General features: G+C 28.7%; 1 protein-coding gene across 4 annotated transcripts in view; it reads right to left on the reverse strand.

The window, feature by feature from the left end:
* The window catches only part of LOC123261944 (protein FAM135A), a 53,351-nt gene that overhangs the window by 19,504 nt on the left and 5,868 nt on the right, over positions 1–27,979 (reverse strand). For all 4 annotated transcript variants that reach the window (XM_044723845.1, XM_044723846.1, XM_044723843.1 and 1 more), the window contains exons 2-7: positions 4,258–4,752; positions 3,183–3,259; positions 2,650–2,878; positions 1,097–1,231; positions 942–971; positions 792–873 (exon numbers count right to left, since the gene is read on the reverse strand). In XM_044723845.1, coding sequence (XP_044579780.1) covers positions 792–873; positions 942–971; positions 1,097–1,231; positions 2,650–2,878; positions 3,183–3,259; positions 4,258–4,334 — 630 coding nt within the window. In that variant the 5' untranslated portion in view covers positions 4,335–4,752. The remainder of the gene's footprint in view (positions 1–791; positions 874–941; positions 972–1,096; positions 1,232–2,649; positions 2,879–3,182; positions 3,260–4,257; positions 4,753–27,979) is intronic.

Consider the following 27,979-nt stretch of genomic DNA (forward strand, 5'->3'; position numbering starts at 1 on the left):
GTTTATATGGATATATATGATCATATTCGGCCATATATAATCATATATTATCATATGAAGTTATATATGATCACATATTATCAAATGAAGCCATGTATGATCATATATTATCATATATGCATATTAGGACATACCAAAAATTATATATGGGTATATATGACCATATCAAGTCTTATTTGGACATGTCAAGTCATATATGGCCATATAAAGCATTATATGAATATGTAAAGTCATAAAAAGATATAACAAGCCATATCAGGACATATAAACCCACATAAAGATTCATATAAGAACATATTAAGCCATATATAAATATGCCATATTTGGCTTTTTATGGACAAGTCAAGTCATATAATGGCATATTAAGCCATACAAAGACATATCAAGCCATATATGGCTTTATATGATCATATATGGTTTTTATATGACTGATTTTTTATATTATAGGCTTTTGTAAAAAAATATCAAAACACGTTTGATCAAATATGCATATGAAAAATTATATATAGACATATTAAACCATATCAGGTCATATATGAACATAGTATACATTAGAAAACTCTTTAACTGGTTAATTTATGGTTCAATATTTTGACTGTTAAATTAAACTTTGAGACATTTTGTTATTAATGTAAAGCATAGTTTTGACCTCTATATTTTAACCAAAACTCGATACTTAGAGTCTACAGTTATAGTATAAATTATTCAGGACTCTATAACAATTTTCCGTGAAAGCTCTCGTAGCTACGGAAGGGAAAACCCCTTAATAATAAAATTAATAGAATAATTACAATGTTCAAGAAGGCAGTACTGTCTGCGCCATTAGCCGTTGGCTGTTTGAACTGTAACCAAGGTTTTCCACTCCTAGGTGCGCTGTAAAATTTTTTATTATTATGATTTTATATTTACATAAATTTTTCATCCTTTACTCTGTAACTCACCAGCTTTGTACATAGTGAAGTATGCTCTTCCTGAAGATGAAGCGTACGAACAAGATGGGTAAATTACTTATTCATTTTATTTATTACTTATTGTTTATTTATATAGAGAGTATGAATTTATAAATGAATAAAATAGTAAGGAAGAGAATACTGACTTAACGAAAGGCTGATGGAGCGCGACGAGACAGGCGTGGATCGTTATGGATACCGCTGCCAGATGAAAGTAGTCAAAGAGCACCGGTAAATGATAGTGAAGCCCCTTTGTTGGTACGAAATTCAGCTGCAACGCTCTACAAATAATTATTTTCATTAGTTGTACTCGTTAATTCGACTCTCAGCTCAGAGTTTTACCGCAACGCCGATCCTAAGTTTTTTTTTACATTTTTCTATTTCTGTTTACTCTCAAGAGTTTTTCTACAAGAAAAAAATCATTGATGGATAAAAAAACTAAGTTGGAATATAAAACCCGAGGTAAAACTGGTCCAATTAAAAGCTCTGGCAATTCCGAAGCTCAAGATTTCAGTATTGTGTTTGTTGTTTGGAAAAATAAAAAAAATGTTGATTTACACTCGAAAAATTAGACGGCACGCTTATGGGTATCGAGGGCAGCTTTTTGAGTTACGATTGGTGCCGAGAAAAATAGTAGATTTGTTATTATTTTCATTTGAAATAATATTTTGGATATAGAATGATATAAAATTAAAGTTCATTTTTTTTTATTGGCAATTTGATTTTTTACAAATAAAATCATGGGTTTTTATGAAAAAGGTTTTTTTATTTAATAAAAATATTTTCTGCAAAATTTTACGATTCCTTTGAGATATTTTATTCGAATCAATTTTATAAATTCACTCGTGAGTTAAAAAACAAAATAAAGAGGATAAAAAAAAAGTTCTTTTAGGGATTTTACCAATTCAACAAATTTATTATTTTTAAAGATGACCTATATTCGAGTAAAAATTTCTTTTAAATGTATCAAAAAAAATTTTTTTTTGCAATTCCTGAAGGAAATCAATAATATTGTTAAATTTGGAAGATAATATTCTTGATGTCGAATTTTATTGTATCTAAAAGAAATGAAGTATTCTTAAAAATATGATTTTGTTTTTTAAATCACAAATATAGAAATTTTTAACACAAAATAAAACTAAAAATAACAAAGTCAATCATTTTTTTTTTAATTAATTTAAATCCAACTTTAATTACGAATCCTTTTGCATAAAAATCCGGAAATTCAATCCTTACAAAAAATAAAACAAACAACAATATTCTTAAAAACCCACAACTTGTTTTCTTTAAACTCGATCCTTAATTAAAGTTATTTCAATCCACCAGACCTCAACTTTCGCAATTAAAATAAAGAAAAAAAAAAACAATTTTTGATTAATATTTCAAAAAAACAAAATTGTTTTTATAAAAAATTGTTTAATCAAGATAAACAATAAATGATTTTATTATAAAATTTTTTGGAGCAATTTTTACCGAAAAAAAATTGTTTTTTTTCTCAAAAATAAATTTTTAAACCATAGACCAGTACTATTTTTTTTTCTTATAATTTTTCTCGATTTTAATAAAACATTTTTATATAAATATGCCAGTAAACTTTGCAGAGTAAACACAACAGAAACAAACATGTAGTATCTCAGAGTAGATTCACGCTCGAGAAAACAAACGAGTGATTCAAAAATAAAACCAGATGAAAAATCACCTTGATGACACACATGCCATATTTCCCGGCTGGGTGGGCTCGCTGAACCATAGCTCGACGCCGAGATTGAAGTGAGTCCGGGAGAGAGCCTCTTCGATCTTGTGACTGTGCACGAGCACGTGAGCGCGGAAGAGCACGGATGTTCCTAGAGTCACTTCTTCGTTCCTGTAGAGGATCTGGAAACGCTTGCTCGTTCCCGGCGGGTCCATGTTCTCTAACGAGCGCTTATCTGAGCAAGCATAATATAAACAGCAAATATAATATCAAGGCTTATTATCATTGCAATTATGAAAATTCTGATCGGAGATGAGAATTTGAGGAAGTATATTTCATATTATGAATTATAATTATTATATGTCATCTTTCATCTGTCGTAAAGAGGGTTAGTAAGTCTGTATTTATTTAAAAGGTGTTCTAATAATGAGATGTTTAGCCTCCGTCGTAAACCGATTATGAAATCGATTATTGGCAATCGGATTATTATTCCAAATCCTACTATGTATATTTATACTGATTAATTATGAAACACTCACGATTACGGAGTTGATCGACTTCCACTTTAATTGGCAGTTTAGGTGATACCCTGAGAGCTGTTCGGATTTGATAGTACCTGAATAAATCAATTATTTATTTTTTATTCAATTTTTCAATAAATAAAATAATCATAATTCTATTTTATTTAAGTTCTATTAATCACTAAAAAATTTCATTGTTATTTTCAAATAAGATTGAAATTAGGCGCGCAGTAGCCCTATCGGATCCGGCCCTTGCTTACCAAAGCTTCGGACCGGGTTCGAGTCCGGCGTACACCAATGAATATTTTCAATATTTAAGTGTATTATTCTGCTCAGCCCAAAAAATAAAAACAAAAAATAAAAAATAAAAACAAATTAAAAAAAAAAAAAAAAAAGATTGAAATTTTTTTAAGTAAAATTTGTTAAAACAAATTTTTGGTTCAAGAATTTTTTATTTTGAGTCAATAAAAAACTTTTCATTAAATTTTTTTCTTAAGTTAATTTTTTGTTTTTTAGTCTATAAAAATTAATTAGTGCCTAAAAAACAAAAAATTGACTTATTCATGTTTGTTTTTTTCAAAATGTTTTATTTTTTGGTAAACTAGTGACAGAAATAAATTTTATTTCCAAAAATGAAACTTCAAAATTTCTAAAAAAATTTATGAATTCAAAAATCAATATTTTAAAATAATTTAAAGTTGAAAAATTAAAGTATTACCCTCGAAATTATTGATAAAAAATTCAAAATTTTAATTGAAACTTTTTTTTCCGAAAATTTTAATAAAATTCGATTATTTTAAAATCTAATTAGTTTTTATTATTAATTCTCTGTAAAATAAAAATTTGAATTTTTATTTTCTAATTTTTATAATTGAGTTTTATTTAAAAATAGTTACAAAAAAAAATAAAAATTTCTTATTATTTTATTTAAAATTTAAACTTTGATTAAAAAAAAAAATTAATTAAAAGCTTGTATCAAAACATGTTTCCGAAATAATAAACGCCGAAATGCAAAAAGTAGTAAAATATTTACCAACAAACATAAATCGAAAGAATAAAGAAGAATAAAAAGAAAAAGAAAGGGGAGACTCACCCGCGTTGAAAGAGATCAACATTGTAGAATTTGCAAAGCTCGAGGGAGAACTCGAGGGTGGCCTGTAAATCGCTCATCGCTCGGCGATTTTCTGCGTGAGCCTTCACCCTCTGCTTCTTTGAGTGAGAAGCCTCCTCGATGTACGGTCTTGGTCGTTATATAGCGGTAGTATAACCCGGCACGTCTTTTCTCGAGGTCCCCTCGGCTATTTACTTTCTCGTCCTCCTCTTATCCTCTTATCCTTCCTTGAGAGTTTCCCCGCACTGGTACCGGCTCGCAATACAGCCCACCGGCAATATCACTGACAGGAAAGACTACGGTGATGGCCAAGGCACCAGAGTCTACATCGTTACTTATTTCGAAAACTTTAAGGCTGAAACCTCTCTTTCTCTTGACACTTCCTCCGAGGAATATCTTCTACCGCTCTCGACCTCATCTTCCTACATTTTATCATCGTGTGTGACGCCTGTCTACCTTCATTAGGCTTTAATTAACCTGTCAACAAAATATCCCCCAATAAGCCAACTAAACACTCGCTTGTCTTTAGATTCATTAAATTTTATTTTTACATTTAACACTATTTTAACTTTTTTTCTGTCAAATATTAATTAATATTAATTTTATTATTAATCAAAATAAGGTTAAATTATTCAATTTTCAAATAAAATAATTAGAGCTTTTTTTAGTAAATATTTTATTGCACAGAAAAAAATATAAAGTAACAATAACATAAATTATTTTTTCTCTTAACAATTTTGATAGAAAAATTTTATAATCTATTTAATTAAGAGAATAAGAAAAATTTTGTCTCCAGGATAGTCATATGATAAAATCGGTTTTTTTTAGTGAAATTTAGTGTCATTGCAAAGGTTCACTTGAATTTGGACCTTTTCAAGGTTTCATATAATTCTCACCGATAGTCAATTTATTATGATAAATATTTAGGCTGCATTGAGAATGCTCTATCTCTAGATGCATAATTAAGAAATGACCTTGTATCTTGTGAACTATTGACATTTTTAAAGATATAAGCTCACTCCGACATTACACTCATCGAGACCTTTCATTTGAGTACTCGCATCAATTTTTCATAGATTTATTAGGGTGTGTCATTTTAGGGCGATATTTTTTTTTTTACTGATATACCAGAAAATTTGCTAGTTTATAGAAAATAAAAAATTATGCCGCTGTGCTAAAGGGTTTAAGTCCAATAGCGGCTTAGCTCATCAAAAAATTCGATTTCCCATTTAAATAACACAGGAAATATTTTTTTTTGTTTCAAGTGGATTTTTCGTTGTTAAAAAATTTTTTTTTCAAAAAACTTTCTTATGGATTTTATAGGAAATTAAATTCTCTACAAAATTATTTCTTTGGTCAAAGACTGTAGAACCACTAGTTTCGAAGTTATATCCCGTCGAACGATAACATTTAAAAAAATTAGGAAAACGGTTGACCCTAAAGGCCATCCCTGCAACTTCCCGCTAATTCCATACTTAGACGCTTAAAATTGCACCAATGATGTTTTTGAGCTCTTCGAGCTTAAAAATACAATTTATGGGTTATTTTGAGCTCTCCGAGCTCAAAGAGATTGCTTTCTTATGCTTTTGAGCTCTTCGAGCTCAAAAGTCTGATAGAGATTTGATAAGACACTATTTTTTGAATTTTTAAACCGCAATAACTTTTGAATGAATAAACTGATTTTCACGCGGTTGCCAGCATTCGACGTAGTTTTTCAAGCCTCACAAAGAATCTTAAATTTTGAATTGATCGCGCTAGGAATTTCGGAGTTATTCCGAAAAAACACTTTTTTCGGTTTTCTTTCGTTCACGATATCTCTCGAACGAATCAACCGATTTTGACTGGACTGGTGGCGATCAACGTGGTTTTTCGAGGTTAAGAGCTGATTAGTTTTTGGAATTGAACCATAAAGCCGTTTAAAAGTTATTCCAAAAAAACCACATTTGAAAAAAATTTTTTTTTCAGTTTTTTGAAGATTTCTCAAAATCTATTGATCTGAATCGGTCCAAATAGTTTTCAAAATCTAAGTTTGGTCAAGCCCTTTCGAATGGCACCAACCACGATGAAATCGGTCAAGCCGTTCCAAAGTTCACACACACACACACACACACACACACACACACACACACACACACACACACACACACACACACACACACACACACACACACACACATACATGCAGATACCGTGACAACCTCGCGGGGATATTCAGGGAAGCTTCCTGTGACCTTCAAACGTCTAGATCTGATGAAAACTCGATTTTTGCAAAACGGGGTGAAAACAATAACTTCCCGATTTTTGAAAATCTTCGATTTTCTTAGCGGAAAGTTAAAAATACACATTAAATTCCGTTTAATTTTCAATTTATTACTCTTACATAAATAATTTAATTTTTGTGTACATTGTCGAGCATTTAAATTTTAAATTAAAGTATTGACTCGTTTTAATACAATAATCTAAGTCAAATTATTATTAATTAACCGTAATAATTACAAAAAATTTTATTTTTTTATTCTTCTAAAAATGGTAACATTAACGTCTACTTGTTAGCATTTGGAATTTTTTTTCTGTGCATAGCTACAACTTGCAATAAGTATTGCTTCTGCTCTTCATCAGCAGTTAAGCTTTTATTGTAGGCTTCCATCAGTTAGACGGCCCATTCCGCAGCATCATTAATGACGTGTAAATTAAAAAAATTTTTTAAGCAAGTATTGCAACTTTTGTCAGATATTTACTGATCAGAACGTAAATTTAAAAAATCGGTTGGGTGTTCCAACCTTTCAAAAATAATCAACAACACTACTGACGCAAAATCATACAGTTGTTTGTTTAAGAAGGAATTAATATTATAATTTTTTTCATTAAATCGTTCAAAGTTTCTAATTTGACTTTTTTTTTCTGAATCGATTCAATTAAATTTACTTTGATTTCTACACTAACATTATCATAAAATAATAACAAACGAATAAGTTGTTCAGAAAGATAATACTACAAGTGATTGCTGAACTTTTTCGATGCTACTTCTGAAAAATTCTTTTTTATTTTCTTATAATTCAGTAAGTCTTTCATAAATTCTAAATCCTGTCGAGGAGCTTGGATCGCTGAAGGCGCACAATACCATGCTTTTATGTATACTAAAACAATGAAAATACAAATATGGCGGAGTCCTGATGTTTCTGTCCGGCTGAGTGAAAATTGTTCTCGAAACAGATAAATTCTTAAGCAATATATTTTTAAGGAATATATTGCTTGTAATTATAACGATTAATTAACAATAATTTGACTGAGATTATTGTATTAAAACGAGTCAATATTTTGATTTAAAATTTAAATGCTCGACAATGTACAAAAAAATTAAATTATTTATGTAAGAGTAATAAATTGGAAATTAAATGGAATTTAATGTGTATTTTTTTAAATGTTACCGTTCGACGGGCTATAACTTCGAAACTAGTAGTTCTACAGTCTTCGATTAAAGAGATAATTTTGTAGAGAATTTAATTTCCTATAAAAGCCATAAGAAGGTTTTTTTAAAAAAAATTTTTTTAATAACGAAAAATCCACTTGAAACAAAAAAAAATATTTCCTGTGTTATTTAAATGGGAAATCGAATTTTTTGATGAGCTAAGCCGCTATTGGACTTAAACCCTTTAGCACGGCGGCATAATTTTTTATTTCCTATAAACTAGCAAATTTTCTGGTATATCAGTAAAAACAAAAATATCGCCTTAAAATGACACACTCTAATATTTATATATATCATACTAGCTATTACTCGTCCGCTCCGCTGGGCGCTTTATAGAATTACATTTTTAGATCTAGACTTGAAATTTAATTAGAGTATTGTTTTGACTTGCACAGATTCTCAATTCTATCGAATTGGCATGCACTTTTTATCCAAATAATTATTCTAGCTAATATTTATTCTAACTTTCAATGTGCAATCATTATAATATTTCCGTGTCTTTCTTACAAAAATGAATAATAATTGATTTGAAAAAAAAAATTTTTAAAGAGCATTGAAAGTTTCAGTTAAAGAAATTGCAGGTCTCATAAGTGAAGAAATCTGTCTAGTATAGGGCAAAAGTACCGTTTGTGACTAGTGTACCTTTTTTGGCCACTTTATTTTCAAATTATTGTATAAATATTTCTATAAGCGCAAGACTTTATGAATTCAATTCGTATAAATGTACTAATTCATAAATTCTATAAAAATTCTACTTGAATAGTTAAATTTTTTACAAATTAACTAAAATATCAAGTGGCCAAAAATGGCCCTAAGATGGCCAAAACCGGTACTTCTACCATATAAATAAAACCAATATAATTAAAAAATTTATTTTAAACATAAAAATTTATAGATATACAGTATATGTGAAAAATATATCAAAATGCATGTGGGTACTCAAATGAAAGCTCTTGATGAGTTTAACATTGGGATGAGCTTATATTTTTAAAAACATCAATAGTTAAGAAAGTACAGTGCAATTTAACAAAAGTAATTATTTAATAAAGCAAAATTTTATTTATTTACAGTTCACAAGTCACGGCAGTCACATAGTGACTGCAAGGTTGCTAGTATTTAAAAAAAAATAAAACTACCTAAATTGTATAATTTTAAAAAATTATTTAAATAATTTTTCTAAGCAAAAAAAAATTTAAAAAAAAACCTCTAAATAATTTTCTTATTATATTAATATAAATTATAATAAAAATTTAAACTGTTCAAAGATTTTTTAATTCAAATATAAATTACAGAAAACTATTTGATAGTGCAAAGTATTAATTTAATATTAAAACTTAGACACATTTAAATTTAAAAATATTTATTAACAATAAATATTTTCTACCTCTCTAAAAAATATATAAAAAAACATAAAATTTTACACTTAATAAATTAATAAATAATTTCTAATTAAATAAATTTGTTAAGACTTAATAAATTTTCCTAGCTGTCAGTGTAATAATAATAAAAAACAAATTTTTAATAAATAAATAAAAAATCCTAATTTATTACCGTAAGCTCGAAATAAAAACTGGAGGTAGCGCCGTTAATTATTGTGAGCAATTAAAACTAACATTAAACTTTACAAGCAAACATTTTTCGATCCTGATGTTCGCGGCCAAATTACTACGGTTCTTTATTGCCGAAAAATTAAAAGTAATCAAACCAGTGTGATAATTTTGATTGGATTTTCTATTTAATTTTTTAATTAAATTTTCACCGCAACAAAAAATTTCTGACTAAAATAATTCTATTTAATTTCTGAGTGACCAAAAAAATAAAAATAACCCTTGTGTGTCGCAACAAAAAGCTAATAATAGCGAAAGCTCCTAAAATAAGAGGCACCAGGTCTAAAAATAAATAAACTACTGTAGAGGGCAGTAACTCTAAAGCATTAAAGCATTAAAGTGCTCATAACGGATCAAGTGTATAATAAGATGATGTAGCGGACTTTATTTGCAGTAAATAGTGTGTAGTATATGTAGAGAGAGTAAAATAAACGCTTCCTCAAACGTCTATTTCTGTACAGAGCCTTTTCCCTCAGCACAACATGCACTCACTGCACAACTGCACTTGCAAAACAACTTTTTCCTTTATTCCTCCCTTCTGACTTAGCGCTTCTCCTCGTATCACTTTTATTTAAAACTATCCGTTTATTCTTTCATCCGTGATATCATACACACGGTCTGCAGCCCGCGGCATAAAAGCGACGTCTAGTCTGCGAACAACGTGTATCGAATAAGGTGAATGGAAAAAACCCACGGACCAACAACAAAAAACACTAATAAAAATAAAAATATATAGATAACATAAAATGGGTAAACGAGGGCAAAACGCGCCTGACCGTGTTATGTACCGCAGGACCCCAAGCGGTAAATATATTCTTATGATTTAGACTTGTATTATTTAAATAAATGAATGCGCTTGCCGTTCTACACTCATTTTTATTGCAACGTTTCGTGACTCTTGGTCTTCGTATATTTTTGCAACGCTGGTAAATGTAATTCTGTGGTTATAATTTATTATGAAAGACCCGGGTTCGATTCTCGAACGGAATCACGGTAGTTTTTTTTTTTTTTTATTTAAGGAAGTTGATGAGAATTCATTGATATTTTTTTAAATAAATTTATTTAGTGAGAATTTTATGTTAATTTTTTGGAGTTTTTAATAGTTTTTTTAGTTCTATAAATTTCTTCCGTAAATATTTTCATTAAATAATTGCTAATTAATCCTGTGACAATGTTATTTTTTAAATTTATTTCAAAATATTTATATTGTCATAAACAATTTTTTTGCTATTGCCAATGTAAATATTAATAAAAAAAATAAATGATAAATATATTAGTGAATTTTTATTTTGATTGTCCTTAAAATGAGAAATAACTAATTTATAATTAAAATTCAAATTTTGTAATTTTTTTAGTGAAGCATTAAAAAAAATCAATATATATTACGAAAAATTTTTTAATCTATATTATTAAGAGAATAAGAAAAATTTTGTGTCCAGGATAGTCGTATGGAAAAATTGTTTTTTTTTAGTGAAATTTAGTGTCATTGCAAAGGTCTTGACTTGCATTTGAGCCCTTTCAAGGTTTCATATCATTCTCACCGATAGTCAATTTATTATGATAAGTATTTAGGCTGCATTTGAAAATACTCTATCTCTAGATACATGATTAAGAAATGACCTTATATCTTGTGAAGTATTGACATTTTTAAAGATATAAGTTCACCCTGACATTACACTCATCGAGACCTTTCATTTGAGTACTCACATCAATATTTCATATATTTTATATATATTATATATATGTGTATATGAAAAATATATCAAAATGCATGTGGGTACTCAAATAAAAGTTTTTGATGAGTGTAACATCGGGGTGAGTTTATATCTTTAAAAACGTCAATATTTAAGAAAGTACAGTGCAATTTAACATAAGTCATTATTTAATAAAGTAAATTTTTATCTACTGGAAAATCGAATGCGCTTTGCGCGCCTCTTTCAAAATATTTATTATCGACAGTTTAAAATGAATTTTTGTACAAATTTTACTCATTAATATTTAACCGTTGCCATGGTAACCGTCTTCATAGTAACCGTTGCTATAATAATTATTGTCATGGTAACTGTTGTCAAAGTGGCTACCATAACAACGAAAAGCGACAACAATAAAAACGTCACATCAACTTTTTAATAAAGGATTTATAGTTCACAAGTCACGGCAGTCACACAGTGACTGCAAGGTTGCTAGTAGCTTGTTAATGATATAAAATTTCTTCCATAAAAAGTTTCATTAAATAATTGCTAATTAATCCTGTGACAGCAATATTATTTTCAAAATTTATTTCAAACTATTTATGTTCTCATAAAAAAATTTTTTGTTATCACTGTAAGCAATAAAAAAAATAGTAGTAATAAGTAATAATAATCCCCTTCATAGCTGCAGAAATGAATTCAGCTGGAACAACTCGTAAAAGGAACAATATTTTATTTAATATCAGAAAGATCTTTATGCGAAAGAAAAGTTATTAGGGGTGTCCTTATCCGAGACGACTTAAACCATCTTGGCCGAGCAGAGTTCGGGGGGCAACAGTGACATAAGACATGAAACATAAGACATAAGACATAAGACATAAGGAAAGCGCTATTACCGTGTTACCTAAGCTATCTGGAGAATAGCGTCTAGTTTTGTAGTGGTAGCTTTATAAAACACAAGATATAAGAGAGTGTTGTTGGTGAGGGTGAGGTGGTGGCGAGTATGAGGGAATATAAGTAAAATAAAGCAGAGGGAATTTGAGAAGAGCACGAGCTTTGGGTCCTTGAGCACAAGACGCTTTGTATTGTAGATTCCAAGACAAGACTTTACTTGTTTTGTCATTAGCGTCGGCTGGTAATACGTCTCCTCACCCACCTTTGTAGCCTACTCTACTTGTGTTATTATTTTTATTATTTAGCTCACTGGTAGGCATTCTCGTTTTATATTTTTTTTATTCTATTCGTTGGTTTCTTGAGAAACTACGCTTGTAACTGTTCTAAGCTCTGTTTCTGTTTCTTTTTAATTTTTTTCCACTTGCCACTTGCGTTCCTCTCTCTTTCATTTCAGAGCTTTTTGGGTCGACGATTAGTGGAGGCTCTCACCGAATTCCAAGTGTCGCTTCACAGCTTTTTAAGGTCTTCAGAATAACGCTAAAGCCCACTTTTAGTTTTTTAAACAAAATTATTCCATTTGTTTAATTATTTTATTTTTAAGTTTTTATTAGACCTTGTTATTTTTGAATAAACACATTTTACTTTTTTTTAAAAACTCTATTTTTTTTTATCATTTACCTGGAAGTAAAATTTTTTGTAAATAAAATAAAGTTGTCTATGAATTTTCATATATGTTGCATATATTCCATTCATATATTAAAAAAAATTATTAGCATTGAAAGCTAAGTAAAAATAGAAATTCAATTCCTTTAATCAATAATTTAACGCTTACAAAATATTTTTTTTAATTCAGAAATTTTTCTCATAATTAATTTTATACATTTTCCGCGAAAATGTATGTAAGTTAGATACATATGTGGATATAAATTTTTTACAAAAAAAAAAAACAAGTTTTTAAGATTAATTCATAAAAAATAAAAATTTTTTAAAAGAATAAAAATTTTTTAAATATTAACATTGAACGTGTACTTGGTGAAAAACTATACAGTGACACTGTTTTTTTCTCAGATATGTCAATCGGATTCCTCTTTCTGCGATACTTCGTCTTATCCCCTCTTGTTGACAAATACATTTGACTAGTCACATCAATATACACACATAATATACGGCATTTGGCTATTGTGTACATCATGAAGTCTTGAGTTCGCTTCCCAGCGACTGCAAGTTGAGTTATTATTTTTTTTTTAAATAAAAAAATATTTTTTTTTTACATTTATTTATCAATTAGCTTGATATTAAGAAATATTAAAAAATAAAAATTCAAAAAAATTTTAATACGAAAAAGTTATATGGAGAATAAGGTTAATTTGTAGCTTATATAGCTTTTGAAAAGTCTGTCTGCCATCGGCCGTAGTGGCCGAGTTGGTAAGGCGTCGAGACATTGTCCGTACATGCTTGTAAGTTAAATATATATTATAATATAATAATAATAATAATATTATTATTATTATAATATTATATGATATTATGATATTATATGATGTTATATGATGTTATATGATATTATATGATGTTATATGATATTATATGATGTTATATGATATTATATGATGTTATATGATATTATATATTATAATGTGTATATATATGTATAATATAAATACTATATAGCATAAATATAATTTATTTAATGCCGTAAGATGGACGGCGGAGTTCCTAGGGTCCACCTTTACAAGCATGGTATGTGAGTGTATACTCGAAGATCCCTGGTTCGAATCCAGGCTACGGAATTTTTTTTTTTCTCCAATTAGAAATTTTTCTCAAAATTAATTTTATATATTTTCGGCGAAAGTATCTATGAGTTAGATATTTATATATATATATATATATATATATATATATATATATATATATATATATGTCGGAGATAATATTGAGCTGGGTTTTCCCAGAGATAGGAAATTCCCAACATTTTAGTTTGTCTGTTAATTTTAAGCAAAATTGTAAAGCATAGAATATTTAGATATTATTTACGACTTAAGCTGAATATATTTTTTTATGGTTATGACGATGGGCTTAAGTCCGGAGTGACAATGGTCACCAAACGTAGCCGAGGTCACAGGATAGAAGTAAAAAAGTTTATAGTTAGAAATATCGACAGACAATGAGGGCTGTCGAAATATTGTTGAGTGAATAAGTACTTAGGGTACTTGGAAGAGTAGTTCTCGTTGAACATTGATCAAGTAAAGATCGCATACATCCTGCTGACCCCGGATTCGTTCTCGGTCTTATTTCCCCAACGTCTTTAACTGTTATATCAATCGTAGTAGAATATTTGTAATTAAATCTATCATTTGTACAAGTTAGTGTACGTTATATTTCAAATCAAGGTTTGTGTTATATTTGATTATTGTGAAATAAATAAAGATGGCTGAAAATGATCCAAAGGACTCCAATAATGCCCAAACCAGTATTCCTCCGACATATATATATATATAGTATATATATATATATATATATATATATATATATATATATATATATATATATATATATATAAATTTTTTATGTTTTCACATATATTTTTCCGTGGGGATATTGATCGGTTAAAATTAACGAATTAAAATTAGTTTAGCAAAAAAAAAATTAGGAAAGCGGTTGACCCTAAAGGTCATCCTTGCAACTTTCCGCTAATTCCATAGGGTAGAAGTACCGTTTATGGCCATTATACCATTTATGGCCATTTATTGCTTAAATAAACGATAGAAATGAATTTATATTAATAAACCATTACAAACTTAATTTGTTTTTATATAAATTTCTTAAAATTCAACAAAAATATGGTTATAATATTATAATTTTTTGTAAATTAATTCAAATGTTAACTGGCCAAAAACGGTGCTAAGGTGGCCAAAAACGGCCCTTCTACTCTATCTAAGCGTTTAAATTCGCACTTACGACGTTTTTGAGCTCAAAAATGTAATTTATGTTTATTTTGAGCTCTCCGAGCTCAAAGAGTAAGCTATTCTATGCTTTTGAGTTCTTCGAGCTTAAAAGTCTAATAGAAGTTTAATAAAACACTGTTTTTTTAATTTTCAAACCGCAATAATTTCTGAATTCTGAAAGTAACTAATTTATAATCTATATTACTAATAGATTTCCATGTTAATTTATTAATGATTAATAAATTGTTATATTAGTGTACTTAATAAAAAACACTGAAATTGATTTTTTTTATATAAAGTACTAGTACAACAAAATTCATTTCAAATTACCAAAAACTGAAAAAAAAAAAACATTATTCTTCATATCTGAACTTTGAAATGATTTAAAACCCTAAATCGGCTTTAGAAAATAAAAAAAAAAATAGCCGATTTGAACAAGTCAAAAATAATAATTGAATTTGAGTAAATAAACAAGAATTATAAAGTTTTCGATACCGTAAATTCAATAAAATAAACAGACACAAAGGGAATAGAATAAAATTTGAAACACGCGGGCGTACAAAAGTTCATTGAACAATGAGAAATTTTTTATCGACGACAAAAAGGTAAATGAATAGCAACACCTACACGCTTCATACTATATATGCACTATATATTCTTATCATTCATGGGGAGCTCGACAATCAGTACAGCGACGCCCTACATATACGATCCACAGTATAAAATCGCTTGCATTTATTTCGGTGGCGTCACTCCATCCCCAAAGGCAAAAAAATGAGGCGTTGTTTTATAAATCACAATATTCAGTATTTTAAATATGAAAAACTGCACGAAGAAAAGTATTATTAAATGTTTGCGGGGCTGCCGAGAGAGTGATTTATTGTTGCAATACATACCGACTAGGATAATATTTATTTATCTCGATCTTGAGTTTACAGCTCTTGAGGCAGCTCTTACGTATTTATATATCAGTGGAAGTTATGAGAAAAAATAAATCGCGGGCTTATATTCTACCTTTGAAGATTGAAGAGTGAAAGCTGTCAAAAGGTTCTATAACCGTTAATCTGCAGACGGGCAACTCTTTCCCACCTCCGTGTTTACACATACAGTTCACACTCGAGTCTACGCATTTCCGATCGGATATTAATGTCTAGACGTCTGACCAAATACCCGCTGTCACTACTCTCAAACTTTAAATCATTCAGAAAACTTTTATTTACATTCGACGTTTCATCTGTGCACTATCGATCCTCAAAGTTTAATCCGCGGTTGGAAATTTTTGACTTTAGGTGTTTTCAATGAAAAAATAAATTTATGGTTTGATTTTTTATTTTAATTTAGGATAAAAAATGTTTAGTAATATATATTGATTTTTTTATGCTTTACTGAAAAAATTATAAAATTTGGACTTTAATTAATTGATTTTAACTAACAACCTTGCAGTCACTATGTGACTGCCGTGACTTGTGAACTATAAATGAATAAAATTTTGCTGTATTAAATAATGACTTTCGTTAAGTTGCACTGCACTTTTTTAACTATTGACGTTTTTAAAGATATAAGCTCATCCTGATGTTACACTTATCAAGAGCTTTTATTTAAGTACCCACATGCATTTTGATATATTTTTCATATATACATATATATAAATATATGAAAAATTGATGTGAGTACTCAAATGAAAGGTCTTGATGAGTGTAACATCGGGATGAGCTTATATTTTTAAAAATATCAGTAGTTCACGAGATACATGAAGGTCATTTCTTAAATATTGACGTTTTTAAAGACATAAGCTCATCCCGATGTTACACTTATCAAGAGCTTTTATTTGAGTACCCTCATGCATTTTGATATATTTTTCATATATACATATATATAAAATATATAAATATATGAAAAATTGATGTGGGTACTTAAATGAAAGGTCTCGATGAGTGAAACATCGGGATGAGCTTATATCTTTAAAAATGTCAATAGTTCACAAGATACAAGGTCATTTCTTAATTATTTATCGAGAGATAGAGCATTTTCGAATGCAGCCTAAATACTTATTATCATAAATTGACTATTGGTGAGAATAATATGAAACTATGAAAAAGGCTTAACTCCAAGTCAAGACTTTTCCAACGATACCAAATTTAACTATGAAAATTCATTTTATCATTTAAATAAACTGGCCACAAAATTTTGCTTATTCTCTTAATAATGTAGATAATTTTAATTAAGATACAAACTATAATTTAGAATTTTAATATTATATAATTTAAATTATATTTATAAATTACAAACTATGTTTATGTCCATTGAATGTGCAATTATATAATACACTTTTTTTTTTGAGATCCTGTTAATAGCTTGTTGGGTCGTAAATAAAAAAAAAAAACTAAAATAAAATAAATTAATACCTCCAAAACAAATAATTATTCACCGTAGTTATTATTAAATTGCAGTTCTAGTTCCATTTCCCGAAGCGCGAGTAGAAAACACAACCGCGCATTAATGAGGAGAAGATTAAGTCGAGGCCGGAGGCTGCCAGGATCGAATAGGTCATGAAACCGTTTCTACTTATTCATGCTCCATGTTTATGTATCCATCTACAGTAATAAGAACTCCTACTATAAAAGTATATATATATATCCATATAATTTTACACATACATAGTTGATATGTAGACCGCACAGACACACGATACCTCGAAAGAGAAAGGAAGTAAAAAGAGACAAGCTCTTTAGGACGAAGCCTTTCAGATTCTCAAGTAACCGAGTATCGATCAATATCGACAACTCGGGAACTGTGTCGCGAATCGATAGCAAACAGGCCCGGTCTAGACCGAGCAGTGCCCGTGCTTCACTTGTACTCCGTACAATACCGAACTTGTGTATTGTATGTATCACCGAATCCACGATAAAAGAGGAATAAAACTGAAGGCAAGTAAAAAGGGACATTCGATATAATACCAGCCAGCACAACCTTTCAGATATTTTTAAATTTCTATCTTCCGGTTTCGACGGAAAGTACTTACAGTCTTTCTATCACTCAGTGCCTAGATCTATAAGTACGTAAATGTACGAGAGCTTTTGAGGACTTTCAATGAGCTACATTCACTAAAAATCTCGGTCACCTTCTTAGCTGAAATTTCTGCCATTAGTTAAAAGTATTTCATTTATTTTCTTTCGTTTTCGACAAATCAAAACAAGGAGCCTTGGAGCTTGAGCTTTCTGGATATTAAAAATATTTTTATCACGGCGAGTACTTGGGATTACACATTAAGGGTATAATAGAAGGAAGAAAAACAAGGTGGCTAGTGTATAGAAAAACTTTAAATTTAAGGAATTATACGTGCTTAATATAAAGAAATATTAAATTTTTGTAGTATTTTGTTTTTTTTTTTTTTTTGTTATAAATTAAACAGCTTAAAAAATTTTTATTTTCAATATTTTGACTTTATTTATAACCCATCAAGAAACCTTTATTGACAAATTAAAATTTTTTTTTGATCCAACAAATAAAATAATAAATTGTAACAAAATAATTATTTGTTCAAAAGATATCAAATTTTCATAAAAATCGATATTTTTTGGGTTAGAATTTTTATTTTCTTATATAAATTTCAGAAAAAAATTATTCAAAGTGTTTAAATATGTGATTTTAAAATTTTAAATTGTAAATTTTTTTTTCAAAGTAAGGTAAAAGCCACAATAGATCATATACTGGTACGTCATCATCTATTGGGGCTTTTACCTTAAATACATGTTTTTATTTTATTTTAAAATTTTTCATCACAAATTACTATCTTTTCAATAACTTCAGAGCTTAATTCGATAATTTCATCAATTACTATTTTTTAAAAATTTTTTAAATGCTTTATTTTCTTTAAATGGTTAAAAATACTCTTTTTTTTACTATTTTTAAACTTTTCACTTTTAATAAGGGTTTTAAATCAAGAATTAATAAATAATTCTGTAAAAATAAAATATTAACAACATATTTTATTTATTCAAGTGCTTAAAAAAAATTATTAATAAATTTTAAAATGACTACTATTTATATATTGTATTTTTTATATATCAATTTTCGTATTAATTACCTCAAAAAAATTCTTCAGAAAAAATCAATAAAAATTTTTAGATTACTATAATCACAATTTTTTGTTTCTTTATGAATAAAAAATTTTTAATCGACATTTTATTATTTTAACTAAAATTACATTATTATTTACAGGTGATTAAAAAATAAAGAGCAAGCTTCTAACGCCTTGATGATAATATTTTTTTATCCAAAAATACAATAAATAATTAACAAGTACTTCCCATTAAGAAAAAAAAAATTTTTTTTTGTTCTATAAAATAGTGTGACATTCTCGAGTGTGAGAATTGAGAAAGCACGATGACCTTTTCGCAAAACGGTTAAACTTTGCTTAGCGACGTCACCGGCGTTTGCCAAGCTAATATAATCCACGCAGAGTGAGTCGCCCAAAGATTTGTCATGGAATGAGAGGGAGGATAGGTTACTAGTAATTTTAAAGCTAAAAGGTCACGTCCCTCTTGTACCTCGAATATTTAAAGCTTTCGAGTAGAGCAGAGCCACTCTAGTCAGAATGTTTGCGCGTCGCCGAGCCGACCCAATTAACTCATCGGCTTTATCTATGATTAATTTCATGCGTTTCTGTCATCTCACTTAATTTCGGATTTAGTATTTTTATTTTTTATTTTTCATCCAAATGATTTTATTTATATGCATGTAATTTATAATTTTTACCGACAAATTTAATGCACGTATAACCTTAATGTTAAAGTTAAATTTTCCCGAAAATTTATAGTTCAGGTTCAAGAGACATGGAACGGAATAAATGTCCCGGTCGATGGGTACTACTACTACCGATAAATTTTTAAATATTTTCCCGGTTTGTTTGCCAGATCAACTTGTTTGCGAAGTCAACTTCTTTGTACGCTGAATTTAGTATCAACATGACCTTTATCCTTGAGTTTATTTCTTCGGCCGGATGGTTATATTCGTTGAATTTCTTTTTTTTTCTTTTTCTTTTTTATATTCTAATTAGATCATCAATTTTTTTTTCTGACTAAAAATTAAAAAAATATTTTCTTTAATGAATTTTAAATTAATTATTTTATATCACAAAATTGAGTAGTTTTTTAATCTATAAAAATTACATTTAGAATTTTGTTTTTTCAAGCTTATAAAAAATATAATAATTTAAAAAAATACATTTTTAAGAACTTCAAAAATAAATTTTTGTAAAAATGATTCAAAAAAGAATTAATATTTATAATAAAATTATATTTTTTTGTACATAAATACAGAAAAAAAATATTTTAAAATAGTAAGTATTTTATTTAAAATTTTTGGACGATAAAAAAATTTTTGGTAATATTAAAAGCTTTTAAATTAATAAAACAACTAGTAACCTTGCAGTCACTATGTGACTGCCGTGACTTGTGAACTATAAATGAATAAAATTTTGCTGTATTAAATAATGACTTTCGTTAAGTTGCACTGCACTTTTTTAACTATTGACGTTTTTAAAGATATAAGCTCATCCCGATGTTATATTCATCAAGAGCTTTCATTTGAGTACCCACATGCATTTTGATATATTTTTCATACATACATATATATAATATATATAAATATATGAAAAAAATCGTGTGTGTCAGCTCCGACGCACGACTGGAGTTTACTCCTTACGAACGATTACATTAAATATATATAAATTAGTAAATGGTGGTAAATAGAATTAACTATTATACTACTTGAAGCATACATGATACATTTATTTTCATTAATTGTGCAATTAATTCGTCAAAATAGCTAACTCTATTAACTTGTTAATATTTTCAATTCGCAAATTAATATCGATAGATATAAATAACAAAATGATGTTCAAACTCCAATAAACTCCAAAAATTTGTTTAAAGAACAATTTTTCTTTTAAAAATCATTATGTGTATCAAAGATTGAAATTTCATAAAATAATTTTCAATCATCTTATAAACAACGCATTTGTTTATAACAATTTTTTAAACAATAAAATATAAAAATTAAAAAAAATTATTTCCGTGCAGCTTCTGACAACATAAAAACGGATCATTAATAATACTTTGAAAAAATAAATTTTTTTGATGATTAATTTAAGTTTTTAATTTTGCAGCAATGAAAATTATTAATAAAAAATTGAAAAATTAAAATTTTTTAATTTTTCGAACGGGGATCTATTCTGAAGCCTTCCAAGAATTGCTCCAAGAGAGGAAAAAAATCTCAAATAGTTATAGTTTAACAATTATCACACTTGCAATGTACATGTTCAAGCCGAAAAAAAATTATTAATTAACAATTGCATAACCAATTAAAAAATTGTGATAAAACTTTTTTCAGGCGGATTATTGTTCATTTATCTATCCAGTAAGCCCCTGATTTTTTTTAATTCTTAAATTTTATATTTAATATGTTAAAATAATTTTTATTAATCAAGTGTTCAAAGTAGGCATGGCTTACGCAAGCCAAAGCACCCATTTTCGGCCGTATTTTCATCCCTCTGGGAAAATTATTAATATTGGTTCTACAGTTCCGGGAGTCCAGACTTTTTCTAGAAAATTTCCTCCTTTTTTTGAATTTTTTTACAAGTTTTAAAAATCTTTATTAGTTGTTAAGATATTTGTAAAAAACTAAACCCCCTTTTTCAGTTAATTCTTAATAACCTTTGCAATTAATTGTTAATTAACAAATGCGTTTTTAAGCAGTAAAAAAATTTTTTTTAAAAACTGTTTTTTTTTTTTTAAGTCATAATTATCAACAAAGATTATATTATCAAAAAAAAATTTTGAATTATCTCATAAACAACGCATTTATTTATAAAAGTTTTTTAAACAATAGGAGGTAAAAATTATTATTAATAATTTTTAAGTAGCTTCTGATCATAAGAAAATGGATCAATAATAATATTATATAAAAAAAAATTTTTTTTCAATGTTTAATAAAGCTTTATAATTTTTCACCTTAGTAAATTGTTAATAAAAAAACGAAAATTAACAATTTTTTAATTTTTCCAACGGGAATCTTTTCTAAGACCTTTGAAAAATAGCTCCACGAACGGAAAGAAATTCTCATATTAATAGTTTAACAATTATCGCACTTGCAATGTTAATGTTCGTATTACAAAAAATAGTTAATTAATTAATGGATAACTTATTGAAAAATCACGATAAAAATTTTTTGACCACATATTATTATTCATTGATCTGTCCTGTAGGCACCTGAATTTTTTCAATTTTTAATTTTCATATTTAATAAGTTTAAATAATATTTATTTATTGAAGGTCCGAAGGTGGCGTGGCTTGCGCAAACCGGAGTATCCGTTTTCGGGCGTATTTTCAACCCTCTGGGAAAATTATAAATATTAGTCCTTCAATTTCGGGAGCCAAAATTTTTTTTAGGAAATTTCCTCTTCTTTTTTAATCTTTTTTTAAATTTGAAAAATCTTTATTAGTTTGTGAGATATTTGCAAAATCTAAACCCCATTTTTTTTTTTAGTTAATTGTTAATAACTTCTGCAATTTTCGCAAGCGGAACTTCACTTTTTTCGAAAATCATCTAGATGCCATTCTGAATCGAATGACAACTCAATCATAATTTTCGGAGACTGCTGAAAAAAGTTGACCAAAAAGGCACTTGTTGACTAGACTATAAGCTATCACGCAGTATACTGTGTGTGTTGGCTACACACAAGTATATATACACACACACACACACAACTGAAAAGTGAAAGGTGCGCGAGAAATGATGCGCACCAAAAACGTTACTATCCCATTTAATGAGTAGGTTTTACTCTCCATATTTTTCTCATACCGAGGGCCTTATATGAAAATCAATTCTTAATTAAGGAGTAAACTCCAAAAATGATGTGGGTACTTCAGTAAATCAAAGGTCTCGATGAGTGTAATGTCAGGATGAGCTTATATCTTTAAAAACTTCAATGCTTCACAAGATATTTGTCAAATTGCACTGTACTATCTTAACTATTGACGTTTTTAAAGATATAAGCTCATCCCGATGTTACACTCATCGAGAGCTTTCATTTGAATACCCACATGTATTTTGATATATTTTTCATATATAAATTTATATAATATATAAAAATATATATAAAAAAGGATGTGGGTACTTAAATGAAAGGTCTCGATGAGTGTAATGTCGAGATGAGCTTATCTTTAAAAATGTCAAAAGTTCACAAGATACAAGGTCATTTCTTAATTATGTATCTAGAGACAGAGTATTTTCAAATGCAGCCTAAATATTTATCATTAATCATCATAAATTTACTATTGGTGAGAATGATATGAAACCACGAAAAGGCACAACTCCAGGTCAAGACTTTTCCAACGATACCAAATTTAACCATAGAAACCCATTTTATCATACAAATACACTGGCCACAAAATTTCGCTTATCCTCTTAATAATATAGATTAATTGTTATAAATATTTATGATTATTTTCTTAAATAAAATAGTTTGAGAATCTAAAATTCAATTAAAAGCAATAACAAACAATATTATAATGAACTTCAATGTGACAATCAAAGATGTATGTTATCTGAATTAATTATAAGTAACCTGATCTCCCGTAAATAATAAATATACCTTATTTTCTATTTATTGACCCAAGAAGACAGTGAGTATTTACACCCGAGTGGATATTAATGCAAATGGGTTGTTTGGTGCTAACTTTAGTGTGTCCTAAATAGTGAATTTAGATAGATATTTATACGTCTGAGATGACACCTGGCCATTTGTTCAACGACCACCAGAAACTGGCAATGAATTTTCAAAAATTCAAGTATTTCATGTCTAAGTTTTTAGTGGCAATTCGCCAGTTTTTTTATTTCTTTTTTTTTACACATTAATTCTCGTCTCGAGTTCGATTTTAAATTGGCAATTGTTTCACAAATCCCCTAGAAAAATATTTATCCGATCCAGCGAGTTGAATTTTTCACAGTAAGAAGACAAAAAATTTTATTCACTCTCTGTAAGCGTTCATATGATTGTTAAAATTTGTTTGGCTATTTTTATTCCGCTTTGCTGAAAAATGGCTCTGGCAGAAGCCCGAGGGAAGAGAAAAATTTATTTTATGAAATTGAATCATTGATACGCTGAAAATTGTTATGGAAATGAAAAAACTTCAATTTTAACCTTTAAAACTCTACTCAATAATTATTATTATTTTTTCTTGACAAAATTAAATACAGTCCTATATTTTTTTAAACCCACGTATATTTTTAATTTATCTCCAACAATTTGTTGGGTTAATGGAGTGATAAAGCCAAAGGGCGGATAAAAATGATGAAATAATTCACCAGGAAAAATTGCACAGTGACCAATCATTCTGCAGCTTAAGCAGGCTTTCAAATGCCTTTGATTAATTTCATCAGCAATTTTCCTTACATGGAAGAAAAAATGAAAAAAAAACTTTGAAAAATAGTCACTCGTCCATTTTTTATCTATATAAAAAAGAAATATTATCTTCACTGTGAAGAATATCTAATCAAAAAAATTTTTATAAAATTAAAGTATCTTTTATCGTAAATTTATTTCTGTATAAAAAAAATTCCACATCAATTTTTATTACACCCATTTTATTTTTTATAATCATAAATTTTATTTAAAATTCAAATTTTCTTGATTTTTAACGTAGCAGACATTGATTAGTTTTTAATAATTTAAAAAAATTATATTTAAAATATAAAAAGTTTGGAAAATCCAAAAGTGCACGCCTCATAATCCCATTTTTACAATAAAATTAATTATAATAAAATTATAAAAAGCAAAATAATAAAAAACAGAAAACTGCTATGGTTTAGTGGCGCCATAACTCTAAGGTGAGGAAAAAAAATACTATAATAAAATCTATAGATGGAAAGAGGCTGGTAATAGCCTGGTCGGTTCGGTGCCCGCTTTTCGAAAGAGTGGGACCCGGATTCGATCCCGACACGCACCAATATTTTTCAGTGATTATAACTAAAAATATGTGCGTTAATGTTGTCAGCCTCTGGATGTGGCAGAGATAGCCGGGCGGCACACGTCTGACTTGGGTGATCACCCATTTAAAGCAACAACTTGAATGAGTGATCACTCTAGTCAGCGTTGGCTAGCGCGAGGGATCTCTGCACACTAGGATAGGGGCCTAATGCTCCAGTGGTCAATAAAGAAGAATTTCTTATCAATCACTGTAGACAACCCAGCTCCGACTGTACTAACATGGGTTTTCTCTGTGGTTTCCCCATGTTTCTGTTCCAATACCCGAGTGGTAAGGACCAGGGTGAATGCGGTACAGAAGGCACAAGTCGGTCCACAGCCGCATTAAGAAGGGTGTGTTGGGAATGAAAAAAAAAAATTCCGACACGCAGGGGGTGGGGTCAAAAGAAGTAGTGAGTATAATGAAGTGATAATAATGATGGAAGTAAATACAAAGTAGAGCTGGGAAAAAAAGTGTGTTGTGTAACAAAGGGAAGTGAGAAATAATACCCATCCCTCCCTTGTAAAACACTGCCCAGGTGATACAAGTAAAACCTCCATTATTATTATTATGTATAGATAGATACACAAAAAAATCCACAGTTATATATTAGTTTTTTATAAATAATAATTTAACGGCAGTGAATTGAACGCTCATATTAATTAAGAAAATCCGTCGTGTGTTACTTTAGATAATAAAAAAAAAATTATTCCGGTACGATCATTTTTTCGACCAATTTCCCTGCCACATACATCCATTCATACACGGACGTCCAGAAAAGATTATGTTTAATGTTATTATTTACTATGTTAAACAAAAAAATTGTTATTGAAATATATTTTATGTGCCTGACAAATTATTTGACTTGATATAAGTGTACTCATATTAACCTGTAAGTGCGATATAAATGACAAAAAATCAATTTCAGTTTCAAGAAAACTGCTTTTTTCGAAATGTCGAGAGTAGAGTACAACCTCAACGCTTCGCTTATGAGGCGTGCAAAAGAACATCATAAAATTACTGTCATTTTAAATTTCAGTTCTTAAATTATTTATTCATTAAAAAAATTAATCTTTATTATTAAGAACATAAGAAAAATTTTGTGTCCAGGATAGTCATATGATAAAATCGGTTTTTTTTAGTGAAATTTAGTGTCATTGCAAAGGTCTTGATTTGAATTTGTGCCTTTTCAAGGTTTCATATCATTTTCACCGATAGTCAATTTATGATGATAAGTATTTAGGCTGCATTCGAAAATGCTCTATCTCTAGATACATAATTAACAAATTACCTTATATCTTGTGAACTATTGACATTTTTAAAGATATAAGCTCACCTCGACATTACACTCATCGAGACCTTTCATTTGAGTATCCACATCAATTTTTCATACATTTACATATATTATATATATTAGACTGTTTCAAAAAAATCGACAATTTTTTTTTTTCTTATTAATATTGAAAATATTATTTGAAATGACGAAAAAAAAATCCTGTAAAAATTAGAGCTCTTAATATTAATATTAAGAGGTGCCGAGTCGAAAATTTCAATTTCCCATTTGATTACCGTGGGAAAATTTTTTTTTTTTACTTTGGAATTTTGTAACTCTTTAACTAATCATCGGACAAGTTGAGTCAGAACATATTTTTGTAGAGAATTGAACGCTCTACAAAAAAGCTCTCTTATAATTTTTCGATAAACCGATGCGTTTCAAAGATATTCAATTTTATAATATAATTTATAATATTTTCTCATTTTTTTCCTATTTTTTGACGAAACTATCAAGTTTATCAAAAAATTTTGTCAGATTTTTCAGACTTTTTGTATTCTAAATTTTATTTGGTTTCACAGATCCTTTTATTCAACTGTCAAATTTCTAATACTATCGTACCTTGATTTGCCAATAAATTCAAATTTTTTTTTTTCAACTAAAATTATTATTATCCATTATTTATTGGATTCTATAAGTTTATAATATTATATATTTCAAATTTATGCAATTAATTTTATTATTTTAAGAAAAATGTGCTAATATAATTTTATTATTATTATTTTTTTTTGTTTTTTGGAATCTTACGCGTCAGCCTTCAGGCCTAGACACGTGGAATTTTTACGTCCTTTCCTACTATTTATTGTGCTTGATGTGTACTAAATACCATCTTTACCTCATTTCCGCGGCTGTGGTCGACTTACAGTCTGTACCCGCATTTGCCTGTGCCCCGCCCCTTAGCACAGTGACCAAGGAAACCACAGAAACCTGGCCAGGGTACAGTCGGCAAGGGAGCAAGCCTTGGAAATCGCAGAAAAATTACGACTGCCAGGGCTCGAACCTACGCCTGAGCGACTGTTGTACGGGCAGTTTAAGACTTAAACCGCTCGGCCACGCAATCGCCGTTTATAATTTTATTATTTATCGAAGCTAGTTTCACAGTCAAAATGATCGAAGCGCGAAACAAAGAAGACATCGGTTGTACTATTTGTTCTTAATTAACTTCACTACTACCATACCATCAAAAATGCTTCGAGGACGCCCCCTCCCTTAGTATCTAACCACCTTGCACTGCAACGCTCATTGTTTCGCGACTCGACGTTCTAACCGAGCTTTTTTGATTTGGGTAATAATTACCCATTGTTCTTACCTCCAAATTCGGACTTTTATTGTTGCTATAGTTTATCATTGTTTTTTGTGAATATTTTGGCTTGTATTTTAAATTCATTTTTTTGTAATTAATTAATTCTTATCCTAGAATTCTTTTTCCATGTGTTATATGTCCAATTATTTGTTGACCGATATTTATTTTTCTCAAATTTATTTCGTAACTGAGTACTTTTTTGAATGGATGAAATCGATTATGAAAAATGGATAAAGAAGTTTATTTAAATGGTTTTCCAATAAGTGGTCTTGTTGGACGTAAACTTCCAACTTTTAGGGACGTTTTAGCTTTATTTTTCTATAATCATAAAGTACAAAAATGTAGTGTTGAAGAAAGTGCTTTATTTACCGTGCCTTAAGTGACCGAGGTTCAAGAACAATGAAAAAAGACCCAAATTCCTACTTCTTAAACTC

The sequence above is a fragment of the Cotesia glomerata genome, linkage group LG3 (genome assembly GCF_020080835.1).
Source record: "Cotesia glomerata isolate CgM1 linkage group LG3, MPM_Cglom_v2.3, whole genome shotgun sequence".
In the NCBI taxonomy this organism is placed as follows: Eukaryota; Metazoa; Arthropoda; class Insecta; order Hymenoptera; family Braconidae; genus Cotesia; species Cotesia glomerata.